The sequence below is a fragment of the Vanessa atalanta genome, chromosome 29 (assembly GCF_905147765.1).
Source record: "Vanessa atalanta chromosome 29, ilVanAtal1.2, whole genome shotgun sequence".
Classification (NCBI taxonomy): Eukaryota; Metazoa; Arthropoda; class Insecta; order Lepidoptera; family Nymphalidae; genus Vanessa; species Vanessa atalanta.
The window spans coordinates 3,479,923-3,496,304 of NC_061899.1; the positions used below are offsets into that span (position 1 = coordinate 3,479,923).

At 31.9% G+C, this 16,382-nt stretch overlaps 1 protein-coding gene across 1 annotated transcript; it reads right to left on the minus strand.

Moving 5' to 3' along the window:
- Positions 1-9,912: 9,912 nt before the first annotated feature.
- LOC125074969 (peroxisomal biogenesis factor 19) lies at positions 9,913-16,174 on the minus strand. The gene is made up of 8 exons (XM_047686458.1): positions 16,023-16,174; positions 14,296-14,454; positions 13,393-13,443; positions 13,017-13,108; positions 12,029-12,154; positions 11,300-11,451; positions 10,421-10,541; positions 9,913-10,112 (listed from the first exon to the last, which is right to left on the minus strand). The coding sequence occupies exons 1-8, from the start codon at positions 16,084-16,086 to the stop codon at positions 10,005-10,007; spliced, it is 873 nt and encodes a 290-aa protein (XP_047542414.1). The 5' UTR covers positions 16,087-16,174; the 3' UTR covers positions 9,913-10,004.
- Positions 16,175-16,382: the final 208 nt, after the last annotated feature.

Consider the following 16,382-nt stretch of genomic DNA (forward strand, 5'->3'; position numbering starts at 1 on the left):
TTTGACAGTCTACATTCTTGTATAAATCTTCTAAAAATTGAATAATTCCGCGTGTGATTGCCAAGTCAAGCCAAGTAGATAACTATGACCGAAGTTTTTGAATGTGTGCTTCCATAGAATCTAAATAATATCTGACTTGGTTTTATTTTAATGTTACACCTCCTTACTAGAGGATTTATTTTTTATAAGTATGATGACACTAGACAGTTGTCAGAGAATGTTTAGTTGTAACCCGATGTAAGACGTGTTAATTTGGATTTGGATGTTTGAAGAAGAAGGAAGAACTAAAAACGACGTTACGATATTTAAAATATTAGTTTTGAAGATTTATACTGATGTTTGAAGATTCGAAAAGACGTATTGAAGCTGTAATTAAAATTTTATTAAAGACGAAAAAGAAAATAAAACTTAAATAAATAGTACAATTTTGATTACTAGCTTATTAAAGACGAAGAATATCCTAAATCATCTGGACCGAAGATATCTTTCAGTGATTTAGAGAAATCTATAATAACGTTTACCGGAGATGATACATATCCTATTTCGAGCTGGATACAGGAATTTGAAGACACGGCTGATGTTATGGAATGGTCCAAGATTGAGAAGCTTGCTTATGGAAAAAGATTACTTGGCGGAACTGCGCGACTGTTTTTACGATCATAGCATATGAAAGATTGGGAAACTTTGGTCCCAAGTTATATAGCGCTATAGTCCATAAGAAGCTTGCCTGACGAAAAATGAAAAATGATGAAACATTCCAACAATATTTTTTTGCATATGAGGGAATTGGCTTTACACGCTAGTGTAGAAGATGATGCTTTAATAGAATATGTAATTGATGGCATTCGTGATTCTGAAACGAATGAAGCTATACTGTACGGCGCCAGAGATATAAAGGAATTCCATGCTAAGCTAGATTCCCATAGAAATCTAAGGAAAAGAATCGATAGTAAGAATAGTGCCCGACAGAATAATTCGACGACTGCAAGTTCGTCAGCTGCCGTTTCAGGACGTAAATCAACGATTAAAAGATGTTTCAATTGCGGCGACGATAATTCTTGGCAATCCAATATTGCACGATCTCAATATAAATTTTACGTCAGATGGAATTACCATAGGAAAGGTAACACATCTTACGCTGCTCATAGAAGAGAATAATCTATGCGACGACTTGAATATAGGAGACACGGTGTTTTCTGACAATATTAGGTTATTAAAAATACAAAATTAATGAAGCTAAGAAAGAAAGGAAATTAAAATAGTACTTACCGATGAAACCCCACCACCCCCCCACCTCTGGAAAAAGAAATTGTGGATAAACAGATAGAATGTACAGTGCAGAAAATTATTAAGCCAAGTAACTCCAATTTTGCAAGTCCAGTTGTTTTAGCGAAAAAGAAGAATGTCAAATATCGATTGTGTATTGATTATAGGAGATTGAATAAGAAGATAATAAAGGAAAGATTCCCGCTACCATTGATAGAAGATCAATTGGACCGTTTAAAGGAGTCAAAACTATTTACTTCACTTGATTTACGAAACGGATTCCTGCAGGTGAACGTTCACAAAGATAGTCAGAAGTACATCTCCTTCGTGACCCCTCAAGGACAAAACCAATTTACAGAGATGCCATTCGGACTTTGCACAGCACCATTCGTATTTCAAAGGTTTATTAACAACATATTTCAAGATCTTATTTCTCTTAAAGGTGTTGTTCTTGCTTATCTCGACGACTTTATTATACCCTCGAAGACTGAAGAAGGTCTTATAAAATTAAAGGAAGTACTAAAAAGAGCTGAAAAAATCGGATTAGAGTTTAACTGGATAAAATGTCATTTTATGAAGAAAGAGATACAATATTTAGGATATATCATCAGCAATAAGAAAGTCCAACAATCAAAGGAGAAAATCAATGCAGTTTCAAAATTTAAAATACCTAAAGATATTAAATCATTGCAATAATTTCTTGGTCTCACCGGCTACTTTAGGAAATTTATAAAAAACTACTCTTTAATAGCCAGGCCACTTACAGATTTACTCAAGAAGGATGTGGAATTTTACTTTGATGAAAGCTGTGAGAAGGCTTTCATAGAGCTCAAAGAAATATTATGTAGTTCACCCGTCCTCTCCATCTATAATCCAACTTATGAGACGGAACTACACACGGATGCGAGTGTGAAACGCTTTGGAGCTGTACTCCTTCAACGAGATCCAGAAGATAACCAAATGCATCCAGTACACTTTATGAGCAAAAAGACTTCACCTACAGAAGAAAAGTATCATAGTTACTACTTAGAAATTTTAGCAATAGCGGAAGCTATAAAGAAATTCCGGGTCTACCTACTCAGTATACAGCTTAAGATCGTGACGGACTGTACTGCATTAACTATGACGCTGCAGAATTAAATTTACCTCCACGGGTTGCTCTTGGGCCTTACTACTTGAAAAGTACGACTATGTGATTGAACATAGACCAGGTCTAAGGTTAAATCACGCAGATGCTTTGAGCAGACATCCTGTTTGCTTTATACTTACTGAAACTACTCTTCATATTAAGAAAGCACAAGAAGAAGACGACCAGATTGACCTATTAAAAAGAATCCTGGAAAAAGAACCCTTTAAAGACTATATTATCGAAAATGGAATACTTGTCAAAGAGAAAGACGGAAGAAAACTAATAGTGGTACCAAAGAAGATGCAATACGACGTTATAAGGAAGAATCACGAGAAGGGACATTTTTCTATTGAGTAGACTGAAGAATTAATGAACCGAGAATATTTTATTGAAGATCTGAAAAGAAAAATTAGAAAAGTAATAGATAACTGTATAGAGTGCATATTGATTTCACATAAAAGAGAAAAGAAAGAGGGACACTTACATCCGTTAGATAAAGGTGATGTACCATTGTCTACGTATCATATAGATCATCTTGATCCACTTACTTCAACAAATAAGAATTACAAGTACATTTTAACGATTGTTGATGGTTTTACTAAGTTTACGTTGATCTATTGGGTTAAAACGTTGACAACCGAAGAGACTTTGGGCAAACTAACAATACAGCAACAAACATTTGGAGCACCGCACAGAATTATATCTGATAGAAATGCTGCATTCACGTCAAATGAGTTCAAAAAATACTGTGAGAAAGAGAATATTGTTCATTATACTATAACTACTGGTCAACCTCGAGGAAATGGACAAGTAGAACGTATTCATCAGATTATTATTGAAGTTCTAAGCAAACTCAGTATAGCCGATCCTACAAAATGGTATCGTAATGTAGCAGCTGTTCAACGTGCCATAAATGGTTCTTTTCAAAGAAGTATTGGAATGACACCATTTGAATTGGTCATTGGAGTAAAGATGAAAGACAAAAATGATGAGATATTAAAGTTAAGAAGATGAGAGTTATAGTGAGAATAGATCTGATCTTAGACGGAAAGCAAAAGAATCTATACAAAAAATACAAGATTAGAACAGAAGAAGTTACAATACAAACAGAAAAAAGGCTAATCAATGTGATATTGGTGATTTGGTTGCCATTAAGAGATCACAGTTCACACAGGCTAGCAAATTGTACCCTAAATTTTTGGGACCTTATAAATTGGAACAGAAGAAACGGAATGACCGTTATGAAGTAAAGAAAATTGGTCATGGTGTGGGTCCGATTAATACCATCAGCTTCGTGGTTTTGATGAGGCATTGGATGGGTCAAGATTCCGACAAATCTGGGTCAGATGAATAAGCATATAATGAAGATTTTGACGACCTCCGTGGTCGAGTAGTGTGTACACCGGTTTTCATGGGTACGCCACTCCGAGGTCCCGGGTTCGATTCCCGGCAGAGTCGATGTAGAAAAAATCATTAGTTTTCTATGTTGTCTTGGGTCTGGGTGTTTGTGGTACCGTAGTTACTTCTGATTTCCATAACACAAGTGCTTTAGCTACTTACATTGGGATCAGAGTAATGTATGTGATGTTGTCCAATATTTATTTATTTATTTATTTATTTATTTATAAGCAGGATGACCGTGTGGTATAAAAAGATATTTAGGTTAATTATATTAATGTTACACCTCCTTACTAGAGGATTTATTTTTTATAAGTATGATGACACTAGACAGTTGTCAAAGAATGTAACCCGATGTAAGACGTGTTAATTTGAATTTAGAAGTTATTAAAGAAATATTACATTTTAAAAAAAGTATATATATAGGCTAGACTGGCGCCGTAACGCGTTACGTAACGAAGCGGTTTACCCTCCCATTAGAAGTTATCACTTCAAAAAATTACGTGAAACGCCATGCATAAAATCCCATATTTATCGTTATAAAACATTTTAAATTATTATTTTGAGAAAAATTTATCTTTTGTGTCAATTCGAATTTATATTGGGCATATTTTGTTAAGGTTACATGGTTACATGGTCCATGACATATCTGTGAACATTTCGGAGACTTATTTATCTTACAAAGTTTCTGCGTAAGTGTCATAGTTTACTTAACTCGACATATTCGTTGGAATAGTGTGTAACATATATCTCAAAAACCTAAAAAAAAAATGCCATATCCATTAATATAGTAGTTCTTGCGTACAACAAAATAAAAAAGACAATTTTAAATAAAATTTAAAATACTTGTAAAATTTATTTAACAATATATATGTACGTGTAAGTAAATAGTTACCTAGCACTTATGTATGTTTAAAAAGCAGTCAATTGTTTATGCAAATTAACGAATCTATTAATTAAAAAAAGGTTTACCTACATTTTTTAAATGAATCTACCGAAAATAATGTTCATTATAATATGACCGCTGTAGGTTAGTGGCCTTATAACAATGGCGTTTTAATTTAATTATTATAATTTTATTAACAAATTCCAAAATAGGTGCGTAAATTAAATACAGAAATTATTATTTGTAATTTAAATAATATTATTTCGTTGCCGAGGTTATAATAATGTAGGCGGTCGGAAAAATAATTTGAATACCTTTTCTGCCGTCACAATTTAAAAAGGCACAATTAACATTTTGCAAATGTTGAGAAAATCGAGATTAAAATATTTTGGGAATTTTCTTAAAAAAAATACCTTTGAAGTGTGATTTTCAAACTTGTGTGAATGTTAAAAGTTGACTATGATTAGTATGTATATAACGACAGAAATTACTATATATTTATTTTAATGTATATAATTAATAATTACCTTATTAATTTTTAACTTAACATAAAAAATTACATTACTAGAGCAATATTACGTTTAAAAGACACATATAACCAAATATGCCTTATAAATGTAAAATTTTGAGAAAAAAAAAAAAAAATTATGATGAAAAGGCACCTTTTCTCTATTGTGCCTTTTCATTGATTTTTTTTATATTCATTAATCATTAAATTATTAGAATAAACTTTTATTAATTAATATTAAAAATAGTTTCTGACATATATATTTTGTTTATATTTCAATATGATATGTATTTTATTGTGTCCCTGCAATGGGATTGTATAATATATATTATAATAAGCTGATAAATTAACATTGTGTTAGAAATAAAATAAGGTAGTTATAAAGAAATAAAACGTTTATTTTAAGTAGTACAAAGTCTTCAAAGGTCAATAAAATTATTATAACAATAATTGAAGTATAACACTTCCAAATCTCTATTGATTGTGATAAAAATTGAAGCTACTTAGATAGTTGTTATATAACTGTAATGATAATTATTAGGTATTGATTTAGTAAGCTATGTTTTCTTTATTATGATAAAATATATTATTAAAGTTCCTTACTGGCTAGTAAGGAACTTTAATAATATAACTGCTTGATCATTTATAGGCAATGTTTCCCAAAAAAGCCTTCTGTTAGTGGGCATAAGTGGACCAAGTTTTGTGAGTATGGCTGATTTCCTTTCGCTCGTAATACCCCTGGGAACAAGCTTTTGACGTGGAGGTGGTATTCCTTGTTTAATATTTTTCAACTTAAGAAAATCTAGCTCAAAGTATTCGTCAGTACCATGATTGCGTTTATAAAAAAGTGAATTCGATCCTCTGCGAAAATTGACCCCCGAAATATATTTCATATAAGCTCGAGGGTTGGAGGTAGGCACAACTGACGGCATTCCCTGCTCACCTCGCCCCGCTCACTTCATCTCCGTTCAGAAATGTTAAGTGGTAAAGGCACAAACGTCAATGTGCCTTTTTATTTAACATTTTAAGGTGTAAGGGTTAAAAAGAAAAGGTATAACTAACAGTTGTGACCTTTCTTTCTACGTTAATTGCTTAAGTATCGGTATAAAAAATAAGCACAATTGCCACATGAGCCTTTTATACTTGATGAACGTCAGTTATGCCCATTCAATTAAATATATAAAAGTAAAAAGGTAAAACTAAAAGTCATATCACACAATATGCCCTTTTCTTGTAATAAAACTCAAAAAATGGTGCAGTTGTGCCCTTTAAGCTTATACTATCTCTGTTAATTTTGTAGCTATAAATCCACAAAAAATCAGGCAGTTAGGCCTTTTTTTCCTGATTCTGAATATATATATAACTCAATTTCACAAAAAATGTTAGTTGTGCCCTTTTTCAGTAACACGGCAGTTTTGCGCACTATATATAAGAGTCGAGATGGCCCAGTGGTTAGAACGCGTGCATCTTAACCGATGATTTCGGGTTCAAATCAAGGCAGGCACCACTGAAATTTCATGTGCTTAATTTGTGTTTATAATTCATCTCGTGCTCGGCGGTGAAGGAAAACATCGTGAGGAAACCTGCATGTGTCTAATTTCACGAAATTCTGCCACATGTGTATTCCGCCAACCCGCATAACCAAAACCTTCTCCTCAAAGGAGAGGAGGCCTTTATCCCAGCAGTGGGACATTTACGGGCTGCTAATGCTTGCGCACTATATAAGGGAAAACGTTTTTGAAATGACAGTTTTCTACAGCAACATAAATTTTAGAGATACAACTGTGACATAAAATTGAAAATTAAATTTCGTCGAGCCTTTAATAATAACCAATGATATTCATTGTGGATTTTTGAAAAAATACAGTCTACGGTATAAATACGCGCACTAAGTTACGGTCAATTGTCAACAACTCATTTAGACGAATGCGAGCAAGCAAGAGCTGACAGTTTTTGAAAGCAGCGATTTATTTTTATGAATTAGTTTTTTTTTTATTACTGGCTCATAAAACAACACTACTATGTTTGGAAAAGTACTTCAAATTTTGATTTTCCTGATAAAAACATATATTACGACAATATAGCACGCTTTCTTGCTAATTAAATTAAAATTTAAACCTGTTTTATTCCCGCAAAAACGCTGTCAGAAACTTTGATGACGTCAGATTATTAAAAATAACAGTCGTGTATATACGGCCGGTACTCTGTCAACGTTAACAGCTATAAATATTTGGTGTTTTTTGGGAAAATAATGAATTACAATCGCTATCGATGGAGTGTAATGTGAAAATACTAGCATTGAAACTCCAGATAAATTGTGTATCAAAGTGCCAGATGATATTGAACATTTAAAATGACAGCTTTCCCCTATCTGACGCCACACAACAACGGCTCGTGTTTTAGGTCACGTGATATACAGACTAAAAATTACGACTTCTAATTTTAATAGAATAAATGAATAATGTGTTTTTATGACTAAATATCAAAATATTTAAGTATACTTCTACATATATTTTAATTTTGTGACATGACTGTGTTTTAAATATAGAAAAAGATTAACTACTGAGTTTCCTGCCCGGTTCTTCTAGCTATAATCTACATTCCGAGACCGTTGTGTGGTGTTAGCTTTACTTTAATTTTTTTGTTAAATGACGATTCAAAAGTGCTTGTAAAAGCCTACTTGAATAAATTATATTTTGATCATGATTACAGATAATACTTAAAACATATATGCCAAGGCCGGAATTTATAAAGTTATTTTAAACAGTATTTTAAAAAAATCTATTTAGCAAAAAAAATCTCAGAAAACAATAAAATCTTCTGTGGGGATAATTTTTCTCAAGAAAGTATTATATTTATTTCTGTTTTCTTCTTGTTTAGCTTAGGGCCGCCTAGCGATGTAAAAAGTCGCAAGATACTGACCCCTTGGGCTATTGTCGTCCCCACTCCTAACACATATAAGCTTAAAAAGAGGGGGTAATTAGGAAATATTAGTAATTCCTTAATTAAATTTGGGCATTGCTAGTATTCTTTATTAAAAAAATAATCACTGTAATACTCGCAGAGTCAAATAGAAGATAAATTATGATTGTGACACATCTTCGCGATCGTTTCGGCACGGTATTGGTTTATATATTCGATTGCACAGCAATTTTTAAAAAATTAAGCCTAACACCCCCCCCCCCCCCTGCCCCCACACACAGGCAGATACTGGTGTGAAATAAAAAACATTGTACTGTCACCGATATATGATTTTCGATTGCGTTTTTATTAAACTTCTATCACTGTACATTTCTTTGGCATGTACATCATATTCTTTATATAATTTTACAAATATGAAAATTAATAGCGAAAAATAATGACATATAACAATTTCAACTTCCATTAAAAACAAATAAACATCACATTTCTAAGCTAAAACACGACAATCAATATATAAAATTTTGTATAAAAATTTCACTATCCACATAGTAGCATATACATGTATATAACATTCTCGAACACATCGAACCACCATTAAAATATATATAATAATCTAATCTAAGCAAACGTCAGCTATTTATTTGATATAAATCAAAAACAAAACATTCAATCTAGTTGAATAAATAATATTAAAAAAAAAAAACAATGTAACAAGGACCGCATACTATTCATCTTTAAGTTCAGCTAAGAAAATGCATCCCTGATCTGTCAGTACGTTAGACAATTGTTTATTACAATAAAATAAAATTAAATATTGAAATCCATACAATTCCCTTAGAGCACTACAAATATTTCTTGATTAACATATATCTATTTAAAACGACATAGTTTTTTTTAACCAAAGTTCTATGAATCCATAATGAAAATTACAGATTTATCCAGATATCGCCTCAATTCAAGGTCAAAATTTATCTGTCTTTTGCCGGAAAAAGGATTCAAAAAACGACATGTAGCCTTCATTTATTTAAAATTAGTATTTCAATTATATTATTCATTAGTAGGGTTAGCAAAATAAATAGTATTTTTATCGTAAATTCGCGCCACTTCACACCTCGTCTGTTCGACGACGATTCTGACAGGAAGGCATTATCTCAGACTAGTCAAGTTTAAACAAAAATTTTGGCAGCAAACGTTTGTGTTCAGACCTTAGAGTATTATAAGTGATGCATGATTATTATTGTTTGCAAATACTCGAAATGAAATAAATTGTAATGTAGGTATTTTTTTATTTATTCTAAACATGTAGACAGTCTTGCAAATGTACTGAACCTGTAAGTGGTCTCGTAATTGACCATCCCTTATATGATCACGTGCCACCAACCTCGGGAACTAAGGATTTATTCCTTTCCCTGTACACTGGCTCAATAAGCCTTCAAACCAGAACACAACACTACTATTGCTGTTTGACGTTAGACGTTGAATGCATGGATACCCAGACGATTTATCGAAGAATTACCGAGTTATATTTAATATTCTGCTATTATATAACCATATTTCTAATCCCAATCCATCTTTCCTTTATCAATTCATTATGAAAACTAATAATGAACAACTCTTATCAATATTTTTCTGATGACCGTACCTTAAATGACATCACAGGTACCGTCATCAGAAAAAGAGTACCAATTACGCATATTTATTGCAAACTGCTCGCGTTCAGCAGGACGTAATGTTATTTACATTATATACTTTTAATACTCTAAGGCTATGTGTTTACCACATATTAAATGAAATATGTATATGTGCGATAACTATGATCGAAGGCAATAACAATTTATTGATGACGATCACGGTTTTATTGAAAACGATCACAAAAGCACAGAGTTAACTATAGACTACATAATTGAACATTGTGAATCTTGATTAGTTGGTGCGATGAAACCCTCGGGGGGCACTGATATGTCTCCCACCAGCTCTGTGGGGGGCTGACCGAGGTCTTGCATCTGAAAAAATTGTTATTATCATAATATTTGTAAAGCTATCTACTCCGTACTTTTATCTTTACATAAATGAGCCACCTGATGTTAAGGGCCCAAAGACATTGGTACTGCAATAAATATTAACCATGGGAACTAAGATGTTATTTCCCTTATGACTGTAGTTATATTGACTCACTCACCCGTCAAACCGGAACACAACAATACTAAGAAATTTTTCATTGCTGTTTAACGGTAGAACATCTGATAATTGGGTGGTAATCTACCCACCTGGGCTTACATAAAGTGATAGTCAGTAATATATGATAGAGTACCTGTTGCATCAATTTTAGTACAGTCTCGAATCGCTTCCGCTTGACATCCTCAGGGTCTGACTCCTGTTCCGGTTCGAGCTCAGCGCACACTTGTTGCATAAGAGATTGCTGCTTCTCGAACCTAGAATATATTATATTATAAATATAAATACCATGCTTTTCTTTGAAGAATCACCAATGACTACGATCATGAGATTATCTAGCGGCACAAGAGGTATTATAGTGAGTGTGTTTGTGCAAAACAAGAAACGCTCTGAACACACATTGCATTGTATTAAACCCCCGCCCCCCTCTTCATACTGGGTAGGTAATATCTTGGGATCTTAACATGGACAGATATTTTTGTACTTGTTAATCAGATGTAAATAAAATATAAATTCCTTAACTAGTCTATAAGGTCTATTTTATTGACTCGTTGAAATGTTTGGATTTATATTATCTATTACAAGATTTAGAGAAGTGTTCAGGGCTCGGGAGTTCGAATAGGAAGTACTTTTTTTTATAAATATTGCTTTAGGCCTTAGTTGGGGTAAACTGAGACTCAGCCGCGAGGACAGCCATTATACGGGAGTTCTCTATAAACACTTTCATCGGGTTCTGACGTTACGGGCGCTCGTGTCCAATTGCCGGAGACATCCGTCGCCTCCGTGTGGCGTATGTATCGGTTATGTACCTGTTATGGGTATGTTGGCTATTGTTTTGCTATCGTCTTTGTCATAACGTGGCACAAAAATGCACATTTTATACCTAATTCAAGCTTGAGACGGCAACATGTAATATACTATGTAATTTTTTGTATATATAAGATAAAAATTGTATATATAATTTGACTAGTTGCTCTAATTTCTAACATAAACCTTATTTAAATATGTAATATACCTTTCATATTCGCTTTGTTCAACCTTTCCCTTATTCTCCGCTAACCAGGTGGGATATTTGTCGAGGAGTTCTTTCAGCGACGGGTACAGCACTTCCTTTGAAAGCAATGACTGCATCATACCTTGCATGAACGGAACGAACATGTTGCCATCCTGAAATGTTTCCAAAGTATGAAATTTAAAATTTAATAATTATAATCTTTAAAACAGTGAAATACTTGGTATATTTATTGCGTTAACTGTCACTGTATAATTATTTTTGTAATTGTAGAGATTTTTGACAGGACCAATGTGGTAATTATTTTGATTATTTAAACATTGCTCTCTTGATCTTCAAATGACAAATTAATAACGATCGAAAGAGATAAATCATTTAAATTAATGCCATGCATCGTTGATTTCAGGAACAATTCATATTTCACCACTGACCAATTGGTCAAGAGCTTGATTAATCTATGATATTCACTATGGATTTGCAAAAAATGACTGATGAAACTGCTATCGGAATTTTGGAAGTAAAATTAAAGTGGAAATAAGTAGTAATATATATTTTAAATAAAGATATATTGACCATAAACTCTTAGTGGTGCACACTATAGCTGAGTTATTAGCAAACCTCATGAAATACGTAAATCTAAGGTTTGTTTATCTTTTTTCCCACTTCCCTTGGATTATATGTATACGATTTATTCACTCTTTATTATATTATGACTTTAATTACTAAAATTACCTGGTTCCCGTCATTGACATTGAAATTATTGAACATGTTCGCTAGATCCTGTTCGGAGAAGGGCGTCTGCAGTGTCTCCGTGTTTGTATTCAAGTTTTGTAAAGTCTGTGATATGGCCGCTGATACCTGAAATATTATAAACACTATTAAACTAGTTTTAGGAGGGTTATAATAATTATCATTATTATACTGAGTTAGACCACAGCAGTCATTTACAAGGGAGACTAAATCGATGGGACTTTTATAGTACATAACTGTGTATATAAACACAATTCCGCTCTCCTAATTTTAGATGGCATATACAATACGAATGGAAAGAGTTCAGGCACAGAAGAAGTCTTTAGGTGCTTTGACACATACTCTGGTACCTACACAATGTCAATTTTCAGACAGATGTACTATAATTTCAATATCGGAATATTGATTTATAAGCTTATTAGATTACATTAGCAGCCTGTAAATTTCCCACTGCTGGGCTAAGGCCTCCCCTCCCTTTGAGGAGAAGATTTGGAGCAAATTCTACCACGCTGCCCCAATGCGGGTTGGTGAAACACACATGGCGCAGAATTTAGTTGAAATTAGACACATGCAGGTATCCTCACGATGTTTTCCTTCACCGCCGAGCACGAGATGAATTATAAACACAAATTAAGCACATGAAAATTCAGTGGTGCCTGCCTGGGTTTGAATCCGAAATCATCTGTGTCAAAATCAGCTTATTAATATCAGTTATATTATTAGTTTAGTAAACATTAAGTATTTCAAAATATAAATTAGAACAAATTTATGAAACAACAGATTATATATACTTTCTGTTCAATTCCTATGTTTTATAAGGATTGTTTTTGAAAGGTACTACTGTCCAATCTACTGTCTGTGCCAGGACCTCAGAAATTATGACATGTAACTGTCCACTAGACCAAAGACCTTGAAATTAGACATCAGCATCATTAGTGTACTTTTATGTCAATGTGAGCATTATAGTTACTTCATCGATTTTCTCTTGTACAACTGGATCACTCGGTGCGGGTTCATTCTCACTAACTTCAGTCGGAGGGTTTAATACTTGTGCTGCTGCTTCTGTAATTTAAATATTATTATGTAACAACTTCTGTTTTATTGTTTTTATATATGACTTATAATATAAATATGATGTCAATTAAAAAAACAAAAAAAGGTGAAATTTAAATATTAAAAAAAATTACTAGACAAGTTATTTTAAAGGAAGAATAAAGTAAAATAAAATTAAGAAACCATTGCGAGGAAACATTGCTGCATGAGTCAAATGAAGATCTACATTGGAGTAAGCTCTTCGAAAAATAGATATAATGTAAAAATAAAAAAAACACTTTTTAATAATTTACCTGCCATTTTTGAAAACGTTTGTGCTATCTGTTCTTGAGTTATTTGGTCCTCTAAAAAAAATAAAAACAGATTATTAGTAAGGAAATTTAACTGTAAACAAATATAAATATATAAATAAAAAAGAAAAAAAAAATTAAAATTATTATTATTATAAAAATTTAATAGATTTTACTTTAGCTTTTATTTATAAATAACTTCTTGGTATTTTTATAATTATTAAGATTAGGTCACTTTAGACTGCCATATTGAATTTGAGTTGATAATATATTACAAGCAAGAAGAAGTTACGAGCTATGTGTTAAGACAAGGGAAGCGAGTTTAGGTTAAGTATAGGGTTCCCGCACTGGATTATCTGAGGATACAAATACTTGAAATAAAACTAGTTTTTAACGGATTTAATCGCGTATATTAATTATTTTAACATCCCGACGTTTCGAGCACTTTGCAGTGTTCGTGGTCACGGGCAGAACACTGCAAAGTGCTCGAAACGTCGGGATGTTAAAATAATTAATATACGCGATTAAATCCGTTAAAAACTAGTTTTATTTCAATGTGTAATAATCGCGAAAATCTAAGATACAAATACTGTTAGACTCGTTCATTTTTAAAGATAAATGTTGAAAACAGTTCTATTGCAGTGCAGAAAACTCAAGTCACTTATCTCTTATTAATCAAATCATATCACTCATCTATACTAATAAATTAAATAAATAATTATTATTAATATCTGATCACAAAAAATAATGTTTTTGTTATACTAATTTAAATGGTAAGTAAAATAGATTTACATTGTATAAATTATTTTTTTTTTTAAATTACTCATTGTATATGAAAATTCAAGCTTTTTGTTGTTATTATTGCTTTACCATTTTTAAGCTTTATAATAACATAATAAATCTAACCTGGTACACCACTAAATCCGCCGAGGATGGCCGCCATATTGCTCTCAAACTGAGCGGCAGCCTCCTTAATAAAATCTTCACTCCACATGTTTTGAGCTGCCACACCATCCTCAGGTTGGGAGCTCTGGTCTGGTTTCTTCGTCATATCTTGTAAGGCACCTAGAAGAATTAAGTCAAATAAATATATTTAGTAACAATGCTGTATCATTCTGATGTTTCAATTACGACTGTGAATGGTGACCTTCACATTAAGGGATATTGAGGCAATTCAGATTATTCTATAGTTAGCCAAATTAATAATAAGTTTAGATATTCTAAACTTTTTTTAAGTTGGCTCCCTTACACAAGCCTTGGTTGAGATTAGATAGCTCTATTCCTTTATTTTTTTATGAAACATACATAGTTAAACTGGCAAATGGTCACCATAACTTTGGTGCTGTAGGAAATATTTACCATTCCTTACATTGCCAATCAGCCTCTAACCTTATGATATTCCTTGTGCCTATAGTTACATTGGTTTAACCCGGAACACAGCACTACACATCATTGCTGTCTAGCCGTAGAATATGCGATGAGTGGGTGGTACCTACAGACAGGGTTGCACAAAGCCCTACCAATCTGTCAATCTCACCTTTATGAAGGTTGTTTCAATTAAATTTAGTTAGCATAGTTCATTTAAAAGATAAATCGTTCAGCTGTTTAACCATTTCCTTGTATTCTAATCTATAGTCAAAATAAGTCTTTAAAAAAGCTATCATGTTCTAGGACCTTGTGTGGAAATTTTATACTTATTGTCATTTTTTAACAATATTTACACCCATAATAATATATGGTTAGATGGTTGGATGACAGGGAACTCATTCGGGTTTTGGTTTGGTTTATTTGTATTTATAAAAAATAAACTTTTTCATATAACCAATCATAGATATTATTATTATTCATATAAATTAAACTTTAAAATTATGTGTGTGAAAATTTATTTGAACGATGAACCTCTGACTTATTCAATGTGGAATTTTATTAAAGATAACAAAAATGTTAAAAATAAATTGAGAGATATTTGACATTGACGAGAGTTATTTTATATAAGACAAACATTCGGATTAGACATGCTTATTTCATAAATTTTACCAAATTAGTTGAAATTGTAGTTAACACACAACTTCTAAGGATGTACAGCATGTAGATAAACTTTCTATTTTAAATTGAAATTTTCTGACGGTAATTCCCAAGTAAAGAAGTTTAATACACTTTGACAAGATATTGCAAAAGTATTTTTTTTAATTCTTTATTGTTGTTTCTAACTTTATAAATTATGTTTGTTGGTTAGTTCTTCCTTAAAACAGGAACAGAGCAAATTATCATTGCTCAGAAGTTCAGATATATATGCTAGGTACTTTTTAAGATGGACAAATGATACTGAGGAAGTGCTGTAGGTACAAAGGTTACAAGTCAATAAGTAATTTAAATTCAACTCAATGTTCAGTTTTTTAAGCAAAATGTAAATAATTTAAGTATATGCAAATTAATTGAAGAAATATATATTTATAATTATTAATTTATTCTGAGATAATATAATAAATTATCTCGTCTTGTACAAAGTACAAAACTACAATTACAATAGATTTTTTTTTTTAATGAGAACTTAATAGTTGAAGGAGGAAATTTATAGGAATTGTTGTGTAATCCGAATATAGGTTACTTTAATTAAAAATAATATTACTTACTGTCCAATAAATCATCGAGCTCGGGATCAACGTCACTTTTTGCAACATCCTTATTTTCTGACATTGTAATTAAAGTTTTAAGTACAATTAATTACTATAAAATTACGGAACTCACTTCGTATTCCGTAAATTCGGAAAAAAAATTTGACTGATAAAACTTTAGTTGCCACAATTTAAAATTTGTCACAAGACTTACCATAGACAAGCCTAATCTGTATGTAGAATACATAAAGACGGCGCTATACATGTCTGGTATATTCATATACATATAATTATGAACACAAAATGTTAATGTTATTTAAATAAATAAAATATTCATTTATTAAATACATATTATATATTGTATTATAATTTTTTTTA